Below are 27,244 nucleotides of genomic sequence, written 5' to 3'. Positions count from 1 at the left end.
AACTCAAAAGACACAAAGCGTTTGACATGACTGGCAGCAGCACCATCTAAAAATAGCTCCACATAAAAGAGAATTAAAATGTCACCGGAAATTTTTTCCTTCCTTCAGAAGCCGCTGGTGAATAGATCGCTCTTGGTCTGAACAGACAAAGCCTCGTGCCCCATGTGCAAGCGCAAGGGCACCCCATCGCCCCCCGCCGACACCCGCAGCCCCCCGACGGGGACGTCAGGGCCGTGAGCTGCTGGGGAGGCACGGCCAGAAGCAGCTCAGAGACGAACCGCAGCCACGCGCTCCCTTACGCAGCACCACTCACGCGATGTCTGAACGGCCATCAGCGGGATGAAGACAGCTCTGGCTTTCGGCGTGAAGCGCTGGATGAAGATAGAACAATCTCGGCCATGAATCGGCACCGGTGTTATTCCATCCAGGCTACATCACTCAGGCAGTGGTATGAAATGCAGCTTTTGCTGCAATGGCTCAGGTTTTGGCAGGGGTGTCTGGTTTTAATGCAGAATCAGCAGTTTGAATGATAGAGCAGTTTCGGACAAAGTATTCTGAGTAATTTGGAAGGGACTTTTAAACCAGATATGGTCCGATGCTTGCTGAATTCAAAAGAAAAGAAACTCCTTTTAACTCTGCATAAGACCTATGCAGACGGCCACGCTTTTAACGAAGTAAAGCTGACAGAATGGCAGTTTTAAAAAGTCCTCAGAAAAATATCTATAAATATAGCTGTAAAAATGAAAAGAAAAAGGATAAAAATTAAAAGCCAAGGACTTACTGCCTTATCGTCTGTGCCAAGCATTAACTTTTGGATTTTACATTATCCCCCTCAGATAAACGTTTGCAGGAAAAGAAAGCCATTATCTTTGAAGTTACAAAATGATTAGATATTCAGCTGCTGCCATCAGATGCAATTAAAGACACAAAACTTAGATTTATCCCACAGAACATTCGAGTTTGCCAAATATGTTATGAAAAAGCCACATTGTGCGGCTCTGAAAGTCTTGTCCTGTCCAGACTCTCACTCCCATACCAGCTGGAGACTAGGAAAAACTAATCGTTCTGCCGCTTCCTGAAGCTAAAAGGATGCAAAAGGACTGTGCCTTTCACACGAGTCCTACACTCGTGCGATCCCAGTGTAGACAGAGACACTTCTTCCTTCTCAAATCTAGTGTCGTCTTACATCTTTTGTCCTTTTTCAAATCTTAGGTCCTTGGAAGGATGCTCGATGATGCTGCAGTTATCGGGATGAGCAATATGATCTGATTATTTGGAGTAATCTTTGCGGGTTCTGATTTTACACAAATTTGGGATATTGATTTCAAAAGAAGAAGAACACAGTTGTGGTTAGGTAATGTGAACTGTCTGCTGCACAGTATGAAATAATGAAGAAAACTTAAGTAGTTGGCTCTTTAACAGAATTTACTTCTGCATTTTTGCAGGAATGGAAAGGTAGTTCACAATAAGATACACTTACTTTTGCATACTTTCTTCAGAAACTTCAAAGCATTAAAAATGTATTACAGCAAGAAATTGTTACCTTTCTTGGGGTAAATACTACAGAAACATTAATGTTTAGATTTTTAGACCTGTGGAGCAAGGTTTCTCCTCATTTTACGTCTTCTGTGGCAGTGGAAAGAGTGGTTAAGTTTACACTGCTCAGTGAAAGACTGCCCGATTCCCAATTTTTTGATCAAGTGGCATTGCTGGGCTCATGTCCACACGACCTAGGACTAGTCCTCTCTCCAACAAACTTCCTCTGGGTTGAGCTAGCTGGAAAAGGCCAAAACAGAGCCAGGGAGTCATCTGCTCAGCAGAGCAGGGGGTACTCCAACTCACCTCCCATCCCTCTTATTCAGCAGTACAGACATGCCCCCTCAGACTTAGAGGGACGTTTTACTGCCGTAACCCTAGCACCTACACAGGAACATGACGTGTTAATACCTAACGCCTTCAAGCAGGAGCTTGTGGATAACATGGACAATCCACATTGAAGTATCGGCCCAAAAGATGCATGTAGTAAGGAAGGGGAAAGAGTTGTTAGAGATCTAGAGAAAACCACAGGGTTCAGGATGTGCTGGGGCGTTTGCAGCTCCCTCGTGTTAGAGAAGAGTAAAAGCGGTACTATCGTCCTCGCTTCTCGACACGTTCGGCAGTAGAAGCTGTACTGCAGCCTTTAAGGAAATGCCTGTCCTTGATGAGAGGGTGTCATATTTTCCTGCAAATGTGATTTCAAGAAGGAAGCTGAGAAATCTCCCAGAAAGATGGCAGGTTTCGGGGCGGGGGGGGGGATGCTGGCGGGTATGTGTTTGTGACTAAAGAGGATAAGAGCTAGAATTAAATGCAGAGATTCCATTTTGAACTTACTGCTTTTTTTCCATACTCCTAAACCACGCAAGTGATGGAGCATTAGAAATAAACACGGCACAATCAATAAAGTAAACAATCCATGAAAGACACTAGTGACATATTAAGGGGGAAAAAAGTCAGATACCCTTTAGGCCATTAGGACTAAATGAGAAAGACAACAAAAAAGATATATACAGATTTGGCTTCCAAATCCTGAAAACTTTGCTCATACAAACAGACCTTCCTTCAACCACAATCGTATTAAAAGAGAGCACAACTATTGCCAAAGGCCTGCAATATCTAGCTTATTAAAACAATACCAGTTGACATTATTAGGATTTATTATTTTGCTCCTTTAGTAGAGAGGAAGATTCATCTGAGTAAGTTGCAGGGCTGAGTCCTTCTTTGGCAAAGGACTTTGAGGGGAAAGCAAAATGTCTGGTATGTTCCAGCAAGGCAGCTTTCACACTTCGCAGATGGTATTTACTTAAGATGTACTGTGCAGCCCACATTTTAAACTAAGTTATTTCTCCGAGTGCGCCTAACTTATCACAAGGACAGAAACTTTTGCTCATCTGCGGGTGTATGTTAGTCAAAACCCCATGTAGTCTGAAGTGTTGTGGAGTGATTTACTTCTCCCGGTAGAATTAACATCCTCAGTCCTGTAACAGATGAGGGACGAAAAGCCACAACATGTTTTCAGACTGAGTCACGCACATTCTTTTCAGCTAAGCCATAATGCTCCCAAGTCCTCTGAATCTTGCTGTCTGCTCTTAAATAGCTTCTAAATAGTCCAGCTCAAGGTGCTCAAGCCCTCCTCTCCCCCACTATATTATGGTGTGCAATTAGTGTTGTGATGATTTGCTCTAGTAAGCTCAGCTGACCTGTTGAACTGAACCTGAGGGGAAACTCAACAGGTTTTTAAGCAAAAGCGCAGACATGAGAATTTTACGAGGCATGAAGATGAGGGTTTACTGACTTGCCCACATTCAAATACCTGTAAAATAAGTATAAATAAGAAATTACACAACTAGCATATACTGGATCAAGCCCACAGGCCACATAATTCAGCATTTTACCCTCAAAAGCAGCTATTGCAAGGTGTATCAAACTCAACTATGGACAATTTTTTAATAACCTAATAACCTAACTACAAGGGACCTTGTAGTTTTCTCAGTCCCTTCCATTAGAGGCTTAGGCACTATTCTAAATATATGTGATGCCCTATATGAAACAGTTCATATAATTGTTTAAATACAACTAAAGTCTGAGAATATTGTATGATACAAGTAAGATAAAAACAATGACTATGGCTAAGATGCTATCAATGACTTCATAGTGTTTGCATTTGAACCAAAATGGAGAAGAAAAAGCCCATAAGGACCTATTGCCTAGAGAGAAAAACAGTATCTGGCTGGAACCTAAAACTGCAGATTTTTTTAATTAACACTTACAGTGCTCAGGGCACAAATACTGCACTTTATTTTCAGGGATTTATGTATAAATACAGACATAGGAGTCTCCCAGTAACAAAAGTGCTATGTACAGATTCTTTTAATTAATCTATTTTTGTCAGTAATTTCTGTTTTACTTCTGTTATGTAGCATTTTATATACCCCAGTGACTTAGCACTACTTCTTCTAAATTCAAACTAAAAAAAATATAATTATCACACTAATGATTCATTTATTGAGCATACATCCTGCATTTATTGGATTAAATGTCTTTTAACATTACTGGCTCTAATTATACAATAGGGTTAATGTGAAAATTAAAAATCTCCTCAGTGATCAATACAGAAGATATATAGCACAACTACAGCTGTTCATTTCACCACAAACAATTTCAAAACAAAAATGTCTCAAGTTAAGATTTCACCTTGGCTGAAATCCTGCTTTCAGTGAAATCAAGAGCAAAAGTCCCCTAACTTAAAAGAAGAGCCAAGATTTCCTTCTTGGTGTCCAGCCTGCATGTGTCAGCAGAAGTATCACCGACATTCAGTGGCTGTGAAGTTGTAAGGCCAGAAGGAACCAGTGTGTATCATCGAGTCTGATCTGCAGTACCACACAGGCCATTTCTTGGTACATACCACACAGATAATTCTTGATAATTTCAGCTTTGGAACCTCTTTGCCAGGTAATGGCTCCAGTGAAGGTCTCTCCCTTTTAAATGTCCTGTTGTCTATGAAGTACAACTTTGTTAAACTTTAATTAGCTGAACTGCAATCTTTCGCACTACTATTTATTTTATTTTTTTCTTTTATAAACATACCTCAGGGCACTTTGAGTTTATGAATACCCCTCAAGATGTTCACAGTTTTTGTGTAAAAGTTTCACACAAATACTTCAACCATTTCAGAGTACAAGTTTAGAAAAAAATTATTTTTAAAGAAATCCTACAATTTAATTGAAAAAATCTAGTTTCTCCAAGTTTAGGGCTACGGACTTGAGGAAAGAGACTGTGTAAGGAAGGAAGGATGATGGTGAAGAAGCTTCATGCGACGTAGGGTCTCAGTTTCTAATGGACCTTCAGATACTGTAAGAAACAGTTTTCACACACTTAGTCAAGACTTGATATTGTTTAACGGACCCAAAGATCCCTCTGCTGTGAGCACACGCCTGCCCCACATGTGTGTGGCAGCGGAGAGGGTGACGGACCATGTCCCAGCTGAGGTCTGCAAGGCAGCTCTGCAGCTGAGGATGTTCCTCCTGGTGCCTCAGGCCACCCCGGCCCCAGACCTGTCCTCTCCTGCGTGCCTGGGCTGGAGCGCAGACACAGGGCCACCGCAAGCGCAGGCACCGGGGGTTGAATGGAAACTACAAACTGCTACTGCCAGGAGTGACCCCACAAGCTCAAGAGCCAGTAGGTCACTGGCACTGGTCAGAGATGACCTAAGTGGGAGGTGTTTGTATCATTACCACCAAGGATGAATCTTGTTGGTTAATCTTTTACTTTCCTGGGTTCAGACAATGAGGTGTAGGTAAAGTGGCCAGCATCCAGAACATGGGAAATGCTATGGTTCAGGTTGCCTGAACAATCATATTTTGTTCTCTTTGTATGTCTGAACAAAACCACAGTCTTTAATTACATAATCATATCCCGTTTCCCATCTCCAGGGATGGACAAGTACTCCGTATCTGTGTGCACATCCAGAATGTGATCCAGGCTTTTTTAATGCAGACTATGACTGCAACATTTTCACTTACATGACTTCCAAGTTCTCTGTTTGAGTATGGACGTATATTGCTGTCTATTGCTGATACTTGGTTTGCTTTACATTAACAGTTGAAATCTAAAGTCACGTAAAATGCACAATTTTTTTGCAAAGTCACTCGCATCTCTCTGTAACACTTTCCACAAAATGTAGTCATGCTTAGAAAAGAGAAGACTTAAACATGTTGAACTACTCCAAAGGGAAGACTGTAGACAGAAAAGAGCATTTGTTTGTACGTCTAATGCTCACTCAAATCAGACAAACGCAGGTGACACAGAGGTATCGGTATTCATAAAAGATCAAAACTGAACTTGCAACATATGAGAGTATAAAACATCTGCTGAATGTTGAACAGAGAGTTTGCCTTGAGAAGTTATAGTGTGCTTTGAGATCGCTCCACTGAACAATTCTCTTCAACTGCTCTTGCCTGTGGACATGAACTGAGACAAATCACAGAGCGTTACTCACTGTGGGCAGGAATTTACTCACTGAGAATAGGAATTTGTCTTATTTTCATTTATTTCTTCATATTATTTTCTTACTGAAAGTGCAGTCTAAGAATCTAATTCTAATGTAGATGAATGGGGCCATTTCTTTACGGGCAATGCCTAGCTGTGCAGGGGCAGATGTGGCTTTGTTCACCTTGACTTACACTCTGCTTGCGCTGCACAGTCGATTTCAGTCTAACATTTTCACAGTATAGCCTTAATTCTTCATTTCTTTTTACCTACAGCACTTTTTATATTTTCTGTTCTCCACTGAATTTAGCCATGTACTCTGAAAGAAACAACAACTTCGTGACTCATGTCGTCATGGTCATAACAACCTCACGCAACGCTACAGGCTTGGGGGAAGAGTGGCTGGAAAGCTGCCCAGCAGAAAAGGACCTTGGGGTGTTGGTTGACAGCCGGCTGAATATGAGCCAGCAGTGTGCCCAGGTGGCCAAGAAGGCCAACAGCACCCTGGCTTGTATCAGAAATAGCGTGGCCAGCAGGACTAGGGAAGTGATCGTGCCCCTGTACTCGGCACTGGTGAGGCCGCACCTCGAATCCTGTGTTCAGTTTTGGGCCCCTCACTACAAGAGGGACATTGAGGTGCTGGAGCGTGTCCAGAGAAGGGCAACGAAGCTGGTGAAGGGTCTGGAGCACAAGTCTGATGAGGAGCGGCTGAGGGAGCTGGGGTTGTTTAACCTGGAGAAAAGGAGGCTGAGGGGAGACCTTATCGCTCTCTACAACTACCTGAAAGGAGGTTGTAGAGAGGTGGGGGTCGGTCTCTTCTCCCAAGTAACAAGCAATAGGTCAAGAGGAAATGGCCTCAAGTTGTGCCAGGGGAGGTTTAGACTGGATAGTAGGAAAAATTTCTTCACCGAAAGGGTTGTGAAGCATTGGAACAGGCTGCCCAGGGAAGTGGTTGAGTCACCATCCCTGGAGGTATTTAAAAGACCTGTAGATGTGGTGCTTAGGGACATGGTGTAGTGGTGGACTTGGCAGTGCTAGGTTAATGGTTGGACTTGATGATCTTAAAAGGTCTTTTCCAACCTAAATGATTCTATGAGTCTATGTAATGTAAATTCTTGAAAGTCACCACCTTATTTATTTAAAGAGAACATGAGTAATCATTAATGAATTTTCAAACAGTTACTGCATACACAGTTTGAAAAAATACCTCAGACCAAGCATGCTACACCCTGTTCCTTTATGCTGAGGCATGTGTCCCCTTCAGCGTGGAAACTAACGGGCCTATGGGGGAAAGGGAATCATCAAAAGATCACATTTTGAAAATACCTATTTAATATCAGACAGATAATTACTACTCACATTCGCAGGCCACCACATAATTCTGCCTCAAGGAGTTGGTGGTGTACATAAACTAAATATTTAGGACTTTCAAAGTATGATCTGATTAAAATAACAGTCTAGTTCCTTTCATTTCCCTTGTGGTGGTTTTCTTTTTAGAAATGATTAAATAGCATAATTCCTCTAATGATTCATTTAGTTTATTTTTAACTAACACCAAAGGAAAATACAAAGGAAAGCTTCTTCAGCAAATGTGTTTTTAAAGGAGGAAAAAACATTGTGTTGCACAATATGATAGAGTAATTTAGCATCGTTTGGAATAGTACATGCAGCTAATGACTGAAAAGATAGAAGTATATGCAACACTTTGTATTACACTGCATTAATGAACCCCGTTCCTATCCTGGAATGGAAGCTTTGACTGCTCTATACATTGTAAATTGTATACATTTGTAAATCATTCCTTTCACTAAGGAAAAATATCCCTGATGTAAAAGCTTCAGTGTTTCCTACTGTGGGTGCCTCCAGTTCGAAAACCAGCAGCTGAAAAATATCTGCTCAAGAAGTAGAGAGCAGGTATTCAAACAAGCCCCAAGGCAGCTTAGCACTTAAACATGTGGCAGATCTGTTTTCAGCAAAGCAATTAAACAGGCAGGATTCACTGTTCCAGTGATATTAAAATGCAGGCTGGATGTTTTTCTAAACATATGCTATAATTCAAACAATGATTAGATGGGGATGTGCTAACACAAGAATTGGGGTAGCAGCATTCAAATGCTTGTCTTAATGGCCTTAAAATGTATGATTCAAGGACATACGAATTCATGAGACTAAATAATGATTTACATGCTTTACTCAACTAGGTGACTGAAAGCAAGTTTTGGTTTCCATCTTGCATCTCCTGATTGTCTTTTCAATACATTCTCGATAAGCTGCTCTGCGGCACTCCATTAGTAACGAATCCCACTTGCCAATGGGGTAAAACTCACTCGCCTCTAAAGGGAAAGGCTGATTCCTCCATCCATATTACCGTACCCTTCCAGTACCCTCTGGGGCTGGGGCTGGGACTGGGGCTGGGACTGACTGCAGTACCCCCACACCGCTTACAGTCTGAATAAGGCAGGCACAGAGGGAGACACGCTCACCCAGGGAACCCTCTTAAAAGCCTTCTCATTACGCTGGTGGGTCTCAGAGAGTGAACTGGAGGTTTCACTAGACTTAGCTTTTTTGGTATAACTAACACAGCTATTGTAACAAAATTATTATTCAGTAGTTGGGGCACTGCAGAAAAAATGTGTACCTTGCATATGATTTTCCAGTAGATATGTATATTCCTACATATGGACTCATACACAGACATCAGCATCTATTTGCACACATGATTTCATTATTGCTAATGAAATGACAACTACCAGTGGACTCTGTCCCCAGCCTTCCATCGATAAAAGAAGTGAAGGAATAAACAATGTATTCTTAGTGATCCGAAATACAGAAATATTTTACATAGTGAACTGTAACATCTATCACATCATCAAGGCGCTATACAAACATCATTTCCCACAGCTCTGCGTGGGACAGGTTGGAAAGCTGTGGCAGAGCAGCAGAGGTTATTCACCACAGACTGACCATCCATGCAACAAGCTGCAGGCAGAAAAGTTACGGCTCGGAAACTCCTCCCTGTCCCACCATGCAGCCTCTCGAAAGCCCCAGCACCGCTGGGTGGCTTTGGCAGCCCTGGCTGTCCCAGGCATCTGAGAGGTTACAGGTTACAAGAGGGAACATTAAACAGCACCACGACAGGTAGAGGAGTTGTGTTAATCCACCTCATCTGTAGCTGCTGCTTGAAAATTAAGCTGGTACTAGCACTGCACCCAAAACTTTTTCAAATAAACCTGGAGAGAAATCAATTACCCTTTCTTTCCATTCAATCCAGGCTGTACACTGGGTACACAGAATGACATAATATCCTTCCTGAAACTAGAGCTGCAGTGAGGACCAGTATCCTTCAAACACGACCAGTTCCTGAGACCGCCTTGCAAACAACTGCGTTTTCCTAATTGCCACAGAAACTATCTTTTTCATCTTTTTTAAAAGCTGGCCAAAGAATTATGTATTGTTTTCTTTATAAACACAATAAAAGTTTCATTGCTATATCCCTGTACTTCTGCCAGAGCTTGACAGCACAGATATAAAGAATCTTTCTGGAAAGCAGCACACAGAAATAGCCACTCCATTTAACTGCTGCTGGTCAGAAGCTCACACCAATTTCTGTGATACTTGCCAGATATGACAGTAAACGATGTTAACTCTATGCCTGTCCCTAGTTAGCAGAATCAAACATCTTTTTGCAAGCTGTCAAGAAAGTGACTGTGATCTTCAGGATTTTTTTTTCATGACAAATACATGACATACTCTTTTTCTGCACGTAGGACCACATCTACTTTGGAAACTGGTATTCTGGGAAACAGGATGCTATACAAAACTATGATCAATACAAAACTATGTATTGATTTGCTTTTTAATCTGGAAAAATCCGTACAGTTGGCTTTTATTTTTTTATCTTCGCATTAAGGATTCTGAAGATGATTTTAAATTGCACACACAGGCCAAAGGATTTGTTCTGAGGCCAATCTGCATTTAGCTTTAGTGCCGTAGATATATTATTCAGAAAAACAAAATCAATACATCTGTAATGACTGCCTAGATAACTGCATAAGCAGCTGCAGAAAGCCAAGTCAGCAACTATTTTTAAGGACATGTGACAAGTTTTCTAATCCTCTGACAGTTACACGTGCTTGTTTCCGAAGGATGTTACCCCAGCTGCCTTCTTCCAGCCTTTGTTTTTAACTGGATGATCAACTGTTCTCTCTCTGTGCTTTACTGCGGGCAGATTTTACCTGTAGCAATCGGAGCAGATGTACCGCTGCCAGTAACTGCTCTGCCAGTCGGAAAAGACGAACTTCAGCACGTAAGCTACTGCATAGTTTATGATTAAAAGATAATTTAGTTAAATAGGTCATCATGCACTAGTGTTTGTCTCTTGGTTCTCGGTGTACGTGTGCATGTGTAGCAACAGAAAGGTATGAATGACTATTTCAAACTCTGACTCCACCCAGATTAGTTCAGGCTAGAGACAGGAAAAGAGCCTGAAATCTGAGGCACTAAGACCTGTTCTCATACGAAAGAGGGGACCTGCAGAGCCTGCGACAACGCCAGGCTAAGGAGAGCTTCTGCCAGTAACTCACCTTGCTGAATTTTCGTCAGTAGCTGGTGGCGGGCGAGGATCCTGCTCATCCTGTAGGGAGGGCGCCTGGCAGTTTGATCGAATCGCAAGTACATCTCCTGGCCCTCAGGTGACACCGAGTTTAGGTAGTAACAACCCGTGCCCGAAGCCCTGGGCACCTGCTTAAACATCTCTGCTCCTTTAAAATCACCCCGTCCGTCTCCGCTGTGGCTACTCCCGATTATAATCAGGGTAATGAAAGGAGGGAGGCAACAAGCCCCAGGGAGCTGGAAAGAGCAAGCGCTTTAAAAGAAAAAGGAGTGCCAAAAGCTACAACTCAGGATTCCTGCTTCTCCCACATGATCCGCGCGGGCCAATCGCTCCGAGTCCAGCCCGTGGAAGTGGAGCCTGCGGAGCGGGACAGCCAGCCGGCCCCAGCCCCGCAGCCCCCGGCCGCCCGGAGCTTACCCGGCACGGAGGGGCTGCACCGGCCGCTCCCCAGAGCAAAGAGGAAGAAGTTGAAGACACTCGGGAATTCCCGGCTTAGAGTACGCAGGGCTGCAGAAAACCTCCTCCTCCTCTGCTCCACGCCACCCAGCTTTCGACTCATCCCTGGAGAGGATGCCCCCGCTAGTTTTCTAAAAATCATACCCCTCTTTGCCAAGAAGTCTGTTTACGGAAGGACTGTCTGAATCCCCAAAACCGCACGGTACAAGGAGCGCTGGAACAAATGAAGCCCTTGGGATGAAAAAAAATCAGCAACACCTAGCAGCAGGCACTCAGCAGTAAACAAAACCCCGGAGTCCCTAATATTAGTGTTACCGAGAACTGATCACAGCCTGGAAGAGGGGAAGGGGATGGAGAGATTCTCTGTTCTTCACGTTCCTCACCATAACATCTTTTGGGTTTTTTTAACAGACAGAGGGGCATCTGTTTTCATTCAGTCTTACATATCAACCATTCAGTTTGCAAAACATGCTGTTTCTTTAGGTAATCAAATGGAAGCAGAACACTGCCATTTTTATCAGCAAGCGGGCAGCAAATCTGAGTAAAAATATACTGAAAATGCCCTCCTAGTATGCCTGTCATATAAGTTTCCATTACATTTTAAAATACCAATATTTTGGTTTAATAAACCCCTAGCATGAGCTGATTTCTAAGGGAGCAGAGCTCTTGCCAGGGAGTTTTGTGATCAAGACAGTTTCTGATACAAGCACCGCTGGCCCACGGGAAGCAATTTCACAGCCCTGGAGATCAATTTCACAGGATCACAAAACTGGAAACGACGGCAACTCAGAAGGCTCTTCCAACCACTCGGCTAAACGGGCTCCTGCCGAAACCCATGTGCAGGCAGCAGGGCAGGGGAAGGCAGAGGGGAGGCAGCGGTGTGGCCAGGCAGCACGGGTCCTGCACAGCTCAGGAACCATGCTGCCACCTCCCAAATCCATGCCCCTTCCTATGAGGCCAGTGTCAAGCTGGGGGACGGGGAGCCGACAGCGCTGCTGGAGTGGCTGCAAGCCCCGGGCAGAAGGGGCTCAACCCCCATCCCAACCCATGGGGGCTCTTGACCTCCCCGGACTCCACTTGGACATCTGCCTGCAGTGACATTATTGTCTGCGTCCTCTTCTCCAGCCTTGAGGCCAACAATATGTCACAACGCGCCTTTGTACGACGGAGCCCACCCCCTCCTGGGTGAGGCTGCCCACCAGGGCAGGGCCGTGGAGTGGCATTGCCTGGGACCCGTCTGCTCGCAAAGGACAGGGTCAGGCTAGCTTGCAAGGGCAGAGGTAGCCACCTAAATGTGAGGGGGGAAAGGACAGTTGTCTCATTCACAATTACTCATTAAAATTTCACTCTGTGCAAACCCCTGAGGGCAAGGTTTTACTGCGATGCAATCTGTTCTCATTATACCTTATGAATTTTATTCCTAATCGACGTGGGACTTCTGCAGTGCTGTAAAATGGAGAAATATAATTCTGGGTACTAGAAATTTAAAATGAATGCTCTAGACTGAGAGCCTCCATTACCTGTTATTACCATCCACAGCACGCACAAGTCCTGTACTTGCTGGTTTTTTGCTCCCGGTGTGGCTGTATGGTCTTCTCTGAGACTCCCAGCAGGGACTTCAAACTCAAGACAAAAGAGGTGGCACCACTACCATCTATACTCCCAAACAGGGCTGGCCACTGGCAGCCAGGGAGCGGGAATGACCAGTCTCCTCCCTGCCTTGCTGTGCAAAGCGGAGAGGCAGGATTGCCGCACAGGTGTGAGTGGAGAGCGCCTGAGCAGAAGGGAAGGGATGGTTTCCATTCCCACCCCACCTTGCCAAGTCAGTGTCAGTCACTCAGCTGCTGTCCTTTGAAGAATAAATATCCCAGAGACTCCCGAATGTCAATGATGTGCATGGTATTTATCCAAAGAGACATTACCACCATGCAGGGAAATTTTTGTTTGATTAATCTACAGTCCTTTGATCTAATTCTACTTACAAAATGCTACTGCTAGTGGACAAAGCAATTATTAACATTTCATAGCACTCTGTTTAAATGTTCATAGGGATTTCTTTTTCTGTTGGAAAATGCATTGACTTTTTCAGCTAATGGGATTCTGTATTCTTCCTTGCAATATTTCCAAAGACTAGGAAGCCGTTTAATAGAAATCTAATGCTTCAAAAGCCAGCCCAAAGAAACAAAACCCAAGGCAAGAGCCTGAGTAAGGTATTGGCTAGGGAACAAGTCCATTAAGGGCTCAACAAGCCTGGTTATATGCTTGTAACAGAGAGCAAAGCACCAGCCCCAGTGCCTCTGTGCCTGCCCACCCTTCCCACGTCCCCGCCAGCGGGTAAGGGACAGGGCAGAGCTGCCCTCCCAGCTTCCCCAGCAGCACATCTCAGCGGTCACGAAGGGCAGAATGAGGAGCCTCCGTTGCAGGGCGATGACTTTCCCTTCCTCCCGGACACGAGGGTCCAAACACAACTTCAGAGCCAGAGGGCTGCTCCAGGCTCGGCGCTGCCGAGCACTGCCTCTGCTGAGGCTGAATTCTTTGGCTCCGGTCCAGCACTTACATAGTAGTCAAATAAAACAAGAAACAACAAGAGTTAGCTGGTCTTGTGGTGCTCGTTTGAAACCTCCTGTGCTTGAAGTTGTGCACGGTGGAGGAAAGAAGTAGTCCTCGTTGCATACTTCTAAAATGACTGTCTCCTCGTTCGGTGACTGCCTTGACACTCACTGCTTATTTTCAAAAATGCGTCATTCAAATGAGGAAACCCCTTTGGCCGTCAGTTTTTCAGACAGAAAGTACTACAGAAGCCGAAGCTGTTATATAAGAGTGCTAATTAGTATTTCAGTCTCAGTCTACAGACTGTTTCTGGAATAGTTAATAGAGCAACATTGAACTTCATGCTAATGCATCTCATAAAAGCCCTTCAAGATGAAAGCTTCCCTGTGCATTTTACAAAGGCTGCAGGGGAGCTCCAGCACACACCTGAAATTGCTGCCTGTCACGACAGCAGCACAGCCCACGAGATGGAAACTGAACCCCACGTTCCCATGTCGTGACTGATCCACACAGGAATGGAGATTCCTTCATAAAACCAGAGCTGGGATTAGCGATTTTAAACCTGAATCAGAAATGTCCGCGCTTATATCTATACTGTAATACCTACGTGTCACAGCTAGACATCTAACATGACAGATAGTGATTTGATGGATACGGAAATTTTCTGGAAGATCAGGAAGTTTCACTTAAACGTTTATTACCAAAGCACAGCACTGCTGACACCTGCACAGTGTTTATTAGTATAATTGACAAAGTCAACTCAAGGATGCTACTCTTCTCTGTATACATTCATAGGCACAACTGCAACACTTGATTTTCTGTTAATTGATTTTTATGTCTCTCTTCTACGTTTTCTCCCTGAAGTTGCAGTTGGTGTGAGAGGGAAAGAGTAAACTATTTGCAGAAAAAACCTGCCCCAGGGCTATCCATATATACTGAAGTATCACAAGGCAGTACTTGAGATCTGCTTCCATTTCACTGAGAGCGGGGTGCCGTAATCAACTGGAGAGAACAGCACGGTGTACTCTAGAAATGCTAAAATATATCTGATAATGAACTATCCACTTATGACTAGCTTTTCTGAGCACAACAACAGTGTGAGTTTCTATGCACCACCTTGGCCTTAGAGTATTACTCACATAGACATGAGGCAATGCTACAGGCAGTGGGGTAGGTGAGGGTAAATTGAGATGAACAGCACTTTCCCACTTGTATTCACACACACACACATGTATATATATAAAAACCAGGACTGCTTACTCATGTCTTATGATTCACCCCTCCTAAATAACTGTGAGACAGGTCCACGATGTCGTATGTGGCACTGAGTTCTTCGGGCTTGGATTGAACCTGCAGTTCTCACACAGTAATCAGCCACTTGATCTTCCAGCCATGACCCATTTCCCTTTTATTGTTAGTTGCACTTATCTTGTTATATCGTATCTAAAATTAAATGGCAACTTGATGGCTTCTCTTCATTTGAAAGCACTGGTGCTATGAGAACACCACAGCTTCCTAACCACTGGAGGAGCACAGTTGTTATTAACATTAGTGACATGTAGTTAGAAGAAGCCGGAAACTCTTGTTTTCAAGTCACAGAAGAAAAAAATCAGGCGTCTGCTTTTAACTTGTTGATCTCTGGATTCCCCTCTATAATTCTGCAGGTAGAAGAATAGTTCAGTTTGCTGGATTATGGCCAAAACTCCAATATCCTATATATGCAATATACCCTATATTGGAGTCCTACCCACATATCTTATCCCTATGCTATCCACACATCTTATATTTCTTACCTGTATCTGCCTTTACAGATGCCTGCACAGCATCTCATGTGTTAACAGCAGGCAATTCCTCCTTTCTCAAATTTAGGAAGAGAAAAAGGTAATATGCAGGGAACCCAAAGCTGTGTTTACGATGAGGCTTTCACTTACTTCACGTGTTTTGAACCCTGTCTCTGGGACTGGGACTTCTAAAAGCAGAAGTTCATTGCCTGTTGTTTAGGAAAAATGTTTTATGTTTGAACGCAGATGTTTGTTTGAGAGCTGAGCTGGGATTACTACAGGCTGCAAACTCATTTATACAGGGCATGAAACAGCAGGGTCTCCAGAGCAGCCAGAAATGCTTCCCTCTGGCTCAGCGGCACTTCGACCGTCTTCCTGAGGCCGTGCCGGGGCGCCGAGGCTCCGCGGCTTGTCTGGGGCTGCCAGGAATCGGACTGGGGCAAAAGGAAAACAGTTTATGCGAGATGTCAACATCGCGGGAAGCAAGATGGAAGCAGCTAATAGCTGCACAGCAGTACAACAGAGGATCGTTTCACTGGAAAGCCGGATACTGATGTGTTCTGGAGGCAAGTCAGCTGCTATGTCAACTGTCTGATAGCACGTTTCAAAAATGAATACTGCTAAGTGAGGCTGCTTCTTATGCATGAAAGACAGGCTTAGAGACACCCCTGACAAACTTCAAACCAGGAGACGAGGCTTCTGACTAGTACATTATACCTTTTTCCTCTGTTCTAGTCTTGCCATTCCAGCGTCAGAGGATTATCCATTTGCATTTTAAGACCCACATGTTTAGTGGTTAGTACTGGTATAAAATGTACCTCCTGATTACAGAAGCATTAGTGGCCTGGCCAAACTACAGAAGGCAGCTCTAATACAAGCAGAGGATTAGAAATGATATGCAGGCTCAGTACAAGAGTAGTGTGTTTCTGGGCACAGAGGATGGCAGAGGGAAAAGAGCAGTAAGTGCTCCACCAGCAAGCCAGGTAAACTTACAGAAATAAGGACGCATGCGAAAAGCCAAAAAGATGAGGGTCATGGCAAGAAAGCTGAAGTGATTCCTCACATCAGTCCTCCCGTAGAGGGGCTCAGGGATGTCAAGTCAACAAAATTAATCGTAACAGATTTGAAAAAGGCTCCTTCAAGATCCTCTACCATGAGATGATAAAGAAACTCAGTTATCAGGGATAAAAAGGAAAAGGCCACTTGTGGCTTAATGGCTGCTTAAAGAGAGGAAACAAAGGTAGTAATAAGTACTCCATGTTCACAATGGGGTGAGGTTCCCAGTGGAGTCCCACAGAGATTAGCGCTGGAACCTGTTTTGTCCACCATCCATACATGATTTTATTAAAACTGAGAAGTGAGGTGGCAAAATGTAATGACAATACCATATTAGTCTGGAAGTCAAAACAGAAATTGGTTGGAAGCACTGAAGGTTCTTACAATGTTGATTGAGAAGGCATTAAAACTGTAGCTTTTGTGCTGATAAAGGTACCGGAGAAAAACCACCCTAAAAGTACACAGTGCACAGTGATGGGATTTAATGGAGCTATTATCACTGAGGAAACAGATCTTGGACAGGTTTATGAAAATCCAATACAAGTGCTCAGTAGGTACAAAAAAAGCAAAGAGGATTTTAAAACTTTTTAGAAAACTAACTGAGAGCAAATCAGCTAACACCATTATGCTCTTACAAAGATCTGCCCACAACTTGGCAGTGCTGGGGTCTTTTCTCACAGTGAATGAAGTTGGGAACAGTAAGTGAAATGATCGTGGGGCAGGTTTGAAACAAATGAACATAAACATTTCTTCATATTTGCATAGCTGACCCCTGGAAGTCATTGTCAGGGGATGCTGTGGCTGCCAGAAGTTAGAAGACTTAAAAAAAAGATTAGGTAAACTCCTAAAAGAGAAATCCAGCAAGGGCCATTAAGCACAAAATTCCAGCTCGTGACTCATGACCTCCCTGAACCACATGAACACAGGTAAGATATATAACGTATACAGCATCACTACATGCTTATCCCAGTGTTATATTTTTCCCAAAATAGTTGCAACTGCTCGCTGGCCGACGCATGATACTGGGTTGAATGGAGCTGTGGTCTGACCTGGAGTGGCTGGTCTGTATTCTTAGGTGAGCTAACCAGCCTGCACCCACCCCGTGGACTGGATAAAAGTGGGATCCTAACAGCATTGCTAGTGCATAAATGCATCAAAATATCCATTCCTGTGGTTGGTGGCTGGAGCCTGCGCAATAGCCAGTATTTCCCTGGACACAACCTCTCCGTGCCCTCTTGGCACATTTGCTAGTAAAGTGTAAGCCGGTGGCCTGTTGGCCGCAATGACCGGCTCAGAGGATGTGACCTTCCTGTCCCTTCTGCTCTCCCGGGGGGTTAGAAGGAACCAGGCGCTCCTGGCCAGTGGGTAAAGTCATTGCAAGGGGTCAGTTGTTTCGTCCAGTGCCTGGCTGCTAATTTAGGCGTTATGGTCTCACTCCTGTTCAGTTTTAAACATCACATTTTTTCTCAGTCAAACCACACCAGCATATGAATATAGACTCCACTGGCCTTAGCTGAACTCTTCCCAAGCCCAGAATAGCCAGCATCCCGCAGTGTGAAGTCCCTAAAGACAGTGGTTCTCAACAGTAAATTAAAAAAAAAAAAGTTGGATAATAAATAAAGGTCAAAACAGAAGTCAAAAGAGAGGAAGACATTTCAGATGGCAGACATCTTCTGCCAAAGCATTCGGAGAGTATTATGACAGGAATGAGCTAAAAGTAGTTTCCATACCCTTAGTGCAACTCCATCTGCTAAATCTATACCCAAGTTCCAAAAACTAAACCCACAGGAACTGTGTAAATATATTTAAGTGGTGGTGGGCTAACACATATCCTCATCTCCCAGTCTCACTAACAAAGTGTTTGGATAACACAGTGATAACATAAGAAAGTGTTTAGATAAACTTAGTTTCTTACGTTATCCAAATGCATTGTAAATCCCTACACAACCCTACTACTGGTGCCACTCTGAACTACAGACAAACATTCCTGTCTCAGCTGAAGGTTCATGCCTTCGCAGACTTCATGTGAGGGCTTCGCTATTTATTTTCTTTTCAACAGGACTCCAGTACCATGGTGATGAAATGGGCAAGAGAGGAAATATTCAGGTTTTGAGAGAGGGTTTTTTTGTCTCTGTGCTAGAGAGACAACGCCAAAGTTAGATTTTGTAAAAATTAAAAAAAAAACCAACAAGACAGAACAGAATAGCTCTTGGCAACACTAGTTCAAACACAACAGCATGGGACTGGTGCATGGGAACATCAAATTCTCCAGGCTCACTGAAGTCAATAAATATTCATTTCATGATTTCAGTCTCTAGTCCAGTGAGGTAGACTGACACAACGGTTAGGGCACAGGACTACCTGGCAGTGACTTGCTGTAAGACTTCAAGGAAGTTGTATAACCTGTCTCTGTACCGATTTCCTTACTGCTAACAGTAATCTTTGCCTTGCTTAACTACTTTGGTACATATATGTAAAAAAAAGGAAATATAATTTTGTAGGCAGTTTCATTTTCCTTACAAGCAATATCAGTCCACTGGAGGCAGGCTAAAGTCTACTGTAAGTGCATGAACCAAGGAGAAAATAAATACCCTTCAAAATGGTCCTACCCCTGTAGTGGGTTCCTTCAGATGAGACACTTATTGCCTAAACTTGTTGAATGCCACAGATTTCCCAATATATTATTAAAGGCATGTTATCGGATTTTATAAATACTGCATAAAAAGGATGTAGTGTTTGTATATGCGGCTCTACAGAGCAATACGCACTAACTGATAAGCTGGGTCTTGACTCTAGGGCTGGACTGCAGCCTAGCATGCAAGGAAGTACTCTGCAGGATGCATATGAAGCATTTTGTTCACTAACAGTTGAAATGTCTCATTTTTTTCTACAATCCCCAAGCCATCACCACCAAGACAGCCACTAGGTACAGCAAAGCCATCCCTTTGCTGGTTACTCTTCCTGGAGACCCAGGAAAGCTGGGGTTTTGGCTGATGCGTGGTGGGAATTTGGGCTACATGGAGTGGCAAGTGTTCCCGGGAGGGATGCCCTCTGCAGAAGCTGCAGTGACCCTTTCTACCTCCACCTCTCCCATCTCCCTGACAAAGCCAACTGACTTAAGTCTCGTGGCAGCCAGCATCCCTGGTACAGCGCAGGACCATCTGGCCTAACAGGTGGCAGTGCCATACTGTTGCTGCAAGGGCGAGTGAAGGCACTGAATCCAGCACAAAGCTGAGGTCTGTCCCCATGGCATCTGGGTATGTGCTTGCCCATGCCCTGGAGAACAGGGTGCACATGACATTTTCTTCCTTCACCCAGATTACCATCTTGGGCATCCCAGAACTGGAGAAAAGGTCCTGTACAGAAAGTAATATGGATGAGCAGTGAATTTGGTCACTAGCCCAGCTTTAAGGCTGACCCACCATGTCACTGCAAGTGCGACCAACACACTTGCACGCTTAGCTGGCTGCATAATTTTAGCCATGCTAGTGCCTAAATGGCAACCGCACAAATAAAGAAGTCAGGGGAAATACAGGGCATGCATGTATCACTTATCCCTCACCTAAAGCTAGAATTTAGCATAAACTGCATCAACTGCTCTGTACAGTACATTAACTGCCTTGTATGTCTGAAAAAGAATGCATGATGCCCATAGCTTTTAATCCCAAATTATTATTTTTTTGTATCAGAAGATTTAGGAATACCAAACAGTTATAATTTTATTTTAAAAAAACCAAAAAAACCCAAAACAAAACAATAATCCCTGGCAGACCTTCCACAATAAACCAGCAGTGAACAGTTTACAATATAAACAGATATTCACAAATTGGACAAGTCCCTGACCAGGATTTTCTGTCTCCCAGCAATCAGCTGCTCTGTGCACAACTTAAGCTTTCCATTTCCAGATTCTGTATTTCTTTCTTGCACTTTTTTTTTTAACTCAGTTTGCACTGCACTGTATAGAAACTGTAGAGTTGATGTATCTAACTGGATAAAGTCATTTTGGCCAACAAGCTGCAGGTGTGGTTTTTTACAGAGTGGAAGCCTGCCAAATAGTAGGAGCCATGCAGGGGAAAGGGCTTCCCAGAGCTCCCTTGCCAGCCACCACACTGTTTCTTCAGGCAGCCTACTCTTCCTGCCCCACAGCCTGCCTCTGAGAAATGCTTCCAGTGAGCAGGAAGGACCAGAGAGAGCCTAAAACCTGCAGCAATGCAGGCGCGGTGAATTATTCTCCAGCAGACATTCCCTCCTTCTCCTCCCCTCTCCTCGTATCAGCTGTCCTGCCCTGGATCATATTCTCTTTCTCCACCTCTCCCCCCTCTAGCTCTGTACACCTACGCGCTCCCTTGCACATCCTCCTCCCTCCTCCAGCAACCACTTACCAAGACTTCTTCTCCTCTGTTGATTCCCCCTCTGTTCAAAATAGGCAGACCAAGAGAGTTGGTTGATAAGGTCCATACCAGCTGTGAATTTCTTTTTTACTCTCTCGTTTCCAGCGTGATGAAAATATTGCCGTCTACCCTCTGTTTATCCTTGCACCCTATCAAGCCCTTCTATCAGGCTTCCTCCCTCTCCCACCTTCTGAATATACAGCTCTGTTTCAAATCAACCCCACGGTGTTCCTCATTTGTTGTTGTCTACTTAAGGTGTTGCTCCATGTTTATGGAATGTAGTTTTACTGGAAAAATTCCTTGGCCAAAACCTTCAAAAGGAACTACTCATCCTGGGTCGATTTTCCATGACACTTGCAAAGCTCTGACTTTCTGGGAGCGTTGGTTTCCTCAGTCTGAACATAAGACCTCTTTGAAGTATCTCAAGTTGAGCAACTAAAATTGCAGAACAGAAGTTGCACGTGATCTTTGAAAAAGGTTGGTCCTGTTTAGGTTTGCTGATTTTTTTTCTCCTCTTTCAGTTAGATTTTGACAGGTTAAGTGCTGCTCTCAGCTACAAGGACATGAAATTAAGGCAAAACTGGGTCCTGAAAAAAAAGAGTTTCCAGACCATGCTGCTGTTGGAGGTCTTTTACTCCAAACCAGAATTCGCTGATTACCCTGTAAATGTTCAGGATTTGCACTTGCGTGGCTGAGATCAGAATTGGCTTTGAAGTACTTTGTATGCACTCTGTACTTGGATTGCAAAAGAATGAACCAGAGATTCATGTATTTCAGTCTTTATTTTTCCTCTTTTTATGTCCTAAGGACCTTATGACAAATAATATACTTACTGCTTCCTAATATGTTACTAAACATAATAGGTTGGATGATAAATTAAAACCAAATGGAGTTCTGAACGTTTTGCTTTCAAACCACTAGTAAGTCCGTATTGCTTTAAAAATAAACTTTGTTCCCACTTTGCTCAGACTTGTGAAAGTTCATGTGACAGGGAGGCAACTCTGGCCGTGACACCTGTGAATGATTTGAAAATAACTTTTTAAAATAGCAATTGTGATGTGAGGGATTACACGTCTCCAGAAGATTACAAACGGGAAACAGACTCTGTGTCTCACCAGCTTAGGTGTAGCTCAGCTAGGAAGTGCACAGTCACATCGTAAACCTCCCTCTTACTTTGTTCCTAATTGGCAGCCTTGTTAACAACATAGCAAAGAACTGTTTACTGAAACCTGGAAGCTAAGAGGCCATACCATAAACTCGCCATGTCCTTATGCTCTTTCCTAAGTATCCACTAGCAGCTGTTGTGAAAAACAGGGTACCTGAGGCTGACGGACTTTTGCTCTGACCGAGGACACTGTACCAAGTACAACAAATATTCACACATTGGGTAACTAACTAGTAGTTTGAAAAGTGGACCTTAAAACACGCTTTAAAGCATGCAGTATGAAATCTGCGTGGCTGCTGCCATTGTTGCTTAGCTAAACCAGTCAGGGATCACAAATAACATCACACAGCTTTTATTACGATAAATTCGGTACGTCTTCTAAGGACGTGTAATTCACAATCTGCCTCCCCAGAATAATCTGGAAATGGAGAAATACATTTATGCGAGGTTCAGGTACACTGGCTGGTCACTGTCGGAACATGTAACTTCAAGTGCATGTTCAAGTGCCACTGAAGTCACAGGTGCCTTGTCAGCTCGATCTCCTGCTTTGCCTACTTGAGCAGGTACCTTAAAATGAAGCCAGCCATGCTATACTTGAGCAGGTACCTTAAAACGAAGCCAGAGGTGCTATGAACAGCAATCTCTAAAATTAAACTTCCGCAATGCTAGTGGCTCACTGATTTCCCTATCAAATGCACTCAGGTGGCGGCTGAAGAGATGGCTTTTTCCCCGCCTGTCATTGATGCAGGCAGGTCTTTGGTGCTGTCATGTGGCTAGGATTATGGAGAGAAATAAGCACCACTGGAGGACAATTCATCCCCCTTGTCTCACACACCTATTTCAGGATGACAGGACTTGCTTTCAGAGGTACCTATTTCTGTCTTGATTGCAAAGGACCTCGTGTGACTAGCTCAATCCTTTTAGAAGGCATCCCCACTAGACTCACTGCTTTCAAGTCAGGGCAGATGCTTTTCACCTGGTATGTTATTTATAACATGAATGAAGACTGTGGATAGAGCCTAACATAATGCCTGTACTCCGAGAACTAAATGAAACCTAAGTGGAAAAGGAATGAAGACTTCTTTTCTCAAGTATGTCTGTCAGTCGGTACAGCTTAGCTGACTTGGCTGCTACATTCCCATTTTGGGATCCAGCCTTGATCTGGAGATCACGTTGAAACTGGGGCTGACAGGTACGTCAGTGGCTGTGCTGCATACCTCAGGAAAGCCAGGGAAATGCTGACATGGATTGTATTCACACCTTCATCGGCAAGCCAAGTCTTAGGATGCTGTCCTTGGGATAGGTGTCTTTGCCTCTACCATTTCACTAGCAGGGTCTGCATAGAGAAAGACTGAAAACCGCTATGTGCTAAGGAACCCAGGGAAGAATTAGATGCTAACTTTACAAGAACTACTGTATTCCACAACTTCCTACTGCTTATTTCCTACTTGTTATTCCTAATGTTATTGCTGACTGTTTTGTCCCCTGAAGTTGTGCGGACATGTATGTTTTACTCAAGCATCTACTGGCAAAACTAATTGAGAGACGCGATTTCCAGTGCAAAACAATGCCCTCTATTAAAGAAATAAGTCATTAAATAAGAGCATCCATAAATAGAAAGGGCTGTAAAAACAAATAGGGGAAAGCATCTGGTTTGCAACATCTTTGCACAATTTGCAGTAGCTAAATCTGGACCCAATTAATGACCTGTTTATTTTCCAAAATTTCAATAAAATGCCTTGGCAAAAACTTAATCTGTCTCTGGAGAACGTCTTATTTCCTTCCATATGTTGCCCGATCTGTCACAGCAATAAACTTCATCCCAGTTTCAAGATCCCTAACGACTGCACCAACTGATCCTTTCCATAAGAGATAATGGTTCCAGCCCTCTAAAAGTCATGATCCTCCCTTAAGAGAAAGCAACTCGAAGGAGTGAAAGAGCGAGCGCTCTGCATCATAGCCTCTGCTGTGACCTAGAATCCAGAGATTTAAAAAACAGCTCTGTGAAGTCTGGTGTTCCTACCTACAATTCATCCCAGCTGTTTTATAATCCCTCTGCATTTGATAGTTTCTTTAAAATGCTGCCATGCCACGATTAATGTATATGCGTTGGCTTCGTAACACTTGTCTTCCTGTCCTTGTTGTTTAGGGTGCCTTAAAAAGAAACAGCTTAGGCCGTTTTGTAATTATGTATGTTTATGGTTTTGTATAAAACCAAACAGATGTTTCAGAGTCAATTTCATTTGGTGGTGTCTTGTCTAACCTAGATTCTGAAATGTATTTGATCTCTGAATCAGATTAGGTATGGTATCCTCTATTTTATTATACATCAGAAATATGGATGTTCTGCTACCTTCCCATTTCTGATGAACTCACGCATCCTACCGCACTGATTTAACAGATAATATTTTTAAAAATAATATGCTGTTGGTTTAGAGGTTAAATGTAACAAAACAGACGAGTTCACATGAGTCGAACACTTAACCATTTAAATTTACAAAGCATTTAAGTGCTCTGCTGAATTAAGGCCATAATCAAATTATCAGCTTTGTTCTGAAATAAAAGCACTTGGAGCTGTTAGGGACATATAGAGACAGCAACTCTAATTACCAAAATACTCATTTGCCAAGCTGATGTAAAACTATATGCTTCTGACTCTTTAGGAACTAATGCTTCTGTATTTTCAGGAGTGATGGAGTGAGTCAAGTCAGGATGATAAAAGCCATCCTTACATCAGAATCCAGAGCATTTCTGCTGCTTTTGGAGAAGTTGCTCTTTATTTTCCTTAATGTAACTGGCAGAAAAAAAAAACGGTCCAAATCTTTAACTGATAAAGAAGCTGTAAGAGTTCTTCCCAGGAAAGAAACTGGGCAAAACCCCAAACACCTCACCATGTGGCAGAAATTCAGGTAGAGGTTCAGTGTACATGTGTTTGGTTAAACATGTTAATGGCTATTACTGACATTTTGAAAGCGGACTGTGCCTTTTTGGCTATATAATTTCCCAGTCTGTTCAAAGATAGCTGATGGGCTCAGTGCTGTCATGGGGCTTTGAAAATCTCAACTGAGAAAAGCAATAGCAGATGTGGTAAAGGTAGATGAAGTAATAAATAATACAGAAAAGAGGAATCGGTTGTCATTCTTACCTTCCTATGATACCAGAAATACAGTGATGTTCAGTAAAATTGTAACGCTACAAATTAAAGTTTAAAAATTGAAGAGAAATAATGTGTGCCATGCATTGGTTTTACTTGAATGTACATGTTCTGAGTCACTAGTTATACTATTACACAGCAGTCCTCCTCCCATCAGTTTGCTCGTAACTATCAACTCCTCTAGTGCTTGCCCATATTGTATCATTTTCTTCTATTCCTGCTACTTTATTTAGAGAGCTATTCTGAAGATGTGCTTTACCTTCTCTCAGACAGTGACTTCCACAAATGGAAAATATTTTTGTTTCCTGAAAAAAGCGGTGCCAGCCTTTGCTGAAAATCCTCACTTCACTACATCTATAAAGACACTCTACCCTCTATGACTTTATTTATAATTCAAAACATTTATTGCATCAAGGCATAACTATTCGCCTTAAATTAAAAGCACTCCTTCTTAAATTTCAAGTGAATATCATATACATACTCAACCCACAGTATTTTAAATTCACTCATCACTCTTTTGTTTTCTGCCTTGAGACAGACAGAGAGTTCCATATTTGTTTCCGAAGTAGCATTTGCAAGTTGGGATTGCTGCAAAATATTTGCTAAAAAAGAGTATGAATAGTTCACGGACTTGTCAGAATCCATCTGTTTGAGTCTATTAATGGGCACATTCCCAGCTGTGGTCTTTCCAATGTCATAAATAAAAAGTTTCTTTCTTACTACAAATCCAATGGCTGAAATCTCCCTGTAAAATTGATTTATTTAGATAAAATCTGTTCTTACGTTAAAGAGACCTCTTAAAATGAGCAAAACCATGAGATGCCGATCGCATATTCTTTCAGCAGTCAACTGACACATAAACGACTCACAGTCTCAAATAATTTACTACAGCATTATTCTGGATAAGCTATGAAACAGCACGTCATTCAGATCAGGATGAGTGGGGCTGGGATGGAGAAAGAGAGGTACATTTACCAGAGGAATGAGAGGCACATTGAAAATAACCTAAAAGTTGGGACATATGCTAAGGTCCTCACTCCTCCATGCAGTGAATCCAAAATAAACTTACACGTGTCTGCAATGCACTTCAGGGAAGTCCAAGCTATGAACCAATGCAGGAGGATTCTAAATCTTTAGGAGCCCTTTTTTCCAATGCTAAGTGTAATTCTTTTGTATTTTGACTGAGAGAAGTATAATTTGTAACACTGGGTTTTACTTAAGTCTTTCGACATTCCCTCAAGCTATCCCCTTCCTGGAGCTGGAAGTTACCCTGAATTTCTTCCTAAATTGCACTGAACGAAGTCCAAATACAAAGATATTTCAAGAAACTCTTAGCTTGAATTCAAACAGATCTACATATGATACAAGGTATATTTGAACTATGCTCTGTGCTGAAGGTAATTTCACTTTAAATTCTTACTATAATAAAACCAATACTCCAATTCATCTTTTTTTTTTAAAGTGCTGCTGTATTAAATGACCTGTGAAGGTTTGGTGTCTTCTGCCGCATCACAGCCTGGGACATGAATCCCTCCTCCCCAGACAACATGCCACTTAGCTTCCCGGGGCACCAGTGCCATTCATTTAGCTCTAGCAACAGAAGAAACCAATTATCACCGCATTATTTTAGATCTGTGACAAGTAAAATTTGCAAAGTATTGACAGAATTAAGAAAGCTATTTTGGAGTTAGTGAACTTATCTTGCTGCTAAAGAAATACTCGCAGATTAAACAATTTTTAGCTAAGCATAAATTTTAAATGGTAGTGGTTTTGAAATAGATTAGGAATCACATTTTTACCGCTTAAAGAAAAGCAATGATTATAAGTTTCATTGCCTCCTCTTTCACTGTACTACAGCATGTTGCTGGATCTGTAAAAATGATCTCTGGACACAAAAACTTTCTACGTATTTACTGCTCAACAGCAACGGGGAAAAAAAAATCAGTATCTCAATGAAATTATCTGTTGAAATACAGTTCACTCTGATGACTATATACAGGAGAATATGTTTTAGTTTTGATTGGCATGCTCACTGAAAGCATCTCAGGATTTTTA

General features: G+C 42.8%; 1 protein-coding gene across 2 annotated transcripts in view; it reads right to left on the bottom strand.

Annotated features, from left to right (window-relative positions):
- The window catches only part of STARD13 (StAR related lipid transfer domain containing 13), a 147,246-nt gene that overhangs the window by 110,661 nt on the left and 9,341 nt on the right, over window positions 1-27,244 (bottom strand). Inside the window, exon 1 of one of the 2 annotated variants that reach the window (XM_075490774.1) lies at window positions 10,608-10,916. The exons of the other annotated variant lie outside the window; for it this stretch is intronic. Coding sequence (XP_075346889.1) covers window positions 10,608-10,776 — 169 coding nt within the window. The 5' untranslated portion in view covers window positions 10,777-10,916. Of the gene's footprint in view, window positions 1-10,607; window positions 10,917-27,244 lie in introns of those variants that run through there. 2 annotated transcript variants of the gene reach the window in all.

This window comes from Mycteria americana, chromosome 1, assembly GCF_035582795.1.
Source record: "Mycteria americana isolate JAX WOST 10 ecotype Jacksonville Zoo and Gardens chromosome 1, USCA_MyAme_1.0, whole genome shotgun sequence".
Lineage (NCBI taxonomy): Eukaryota > Metazoa > Chordata > Aves > Ciconiiformes > Ciconiidae > Mycteria > Mycteria americana.
The sequence above is the reverse complement of the archived record's forward strand: the minus strand, read 5'-3'. Positions and strand labels throughout refer to the sequence as shown.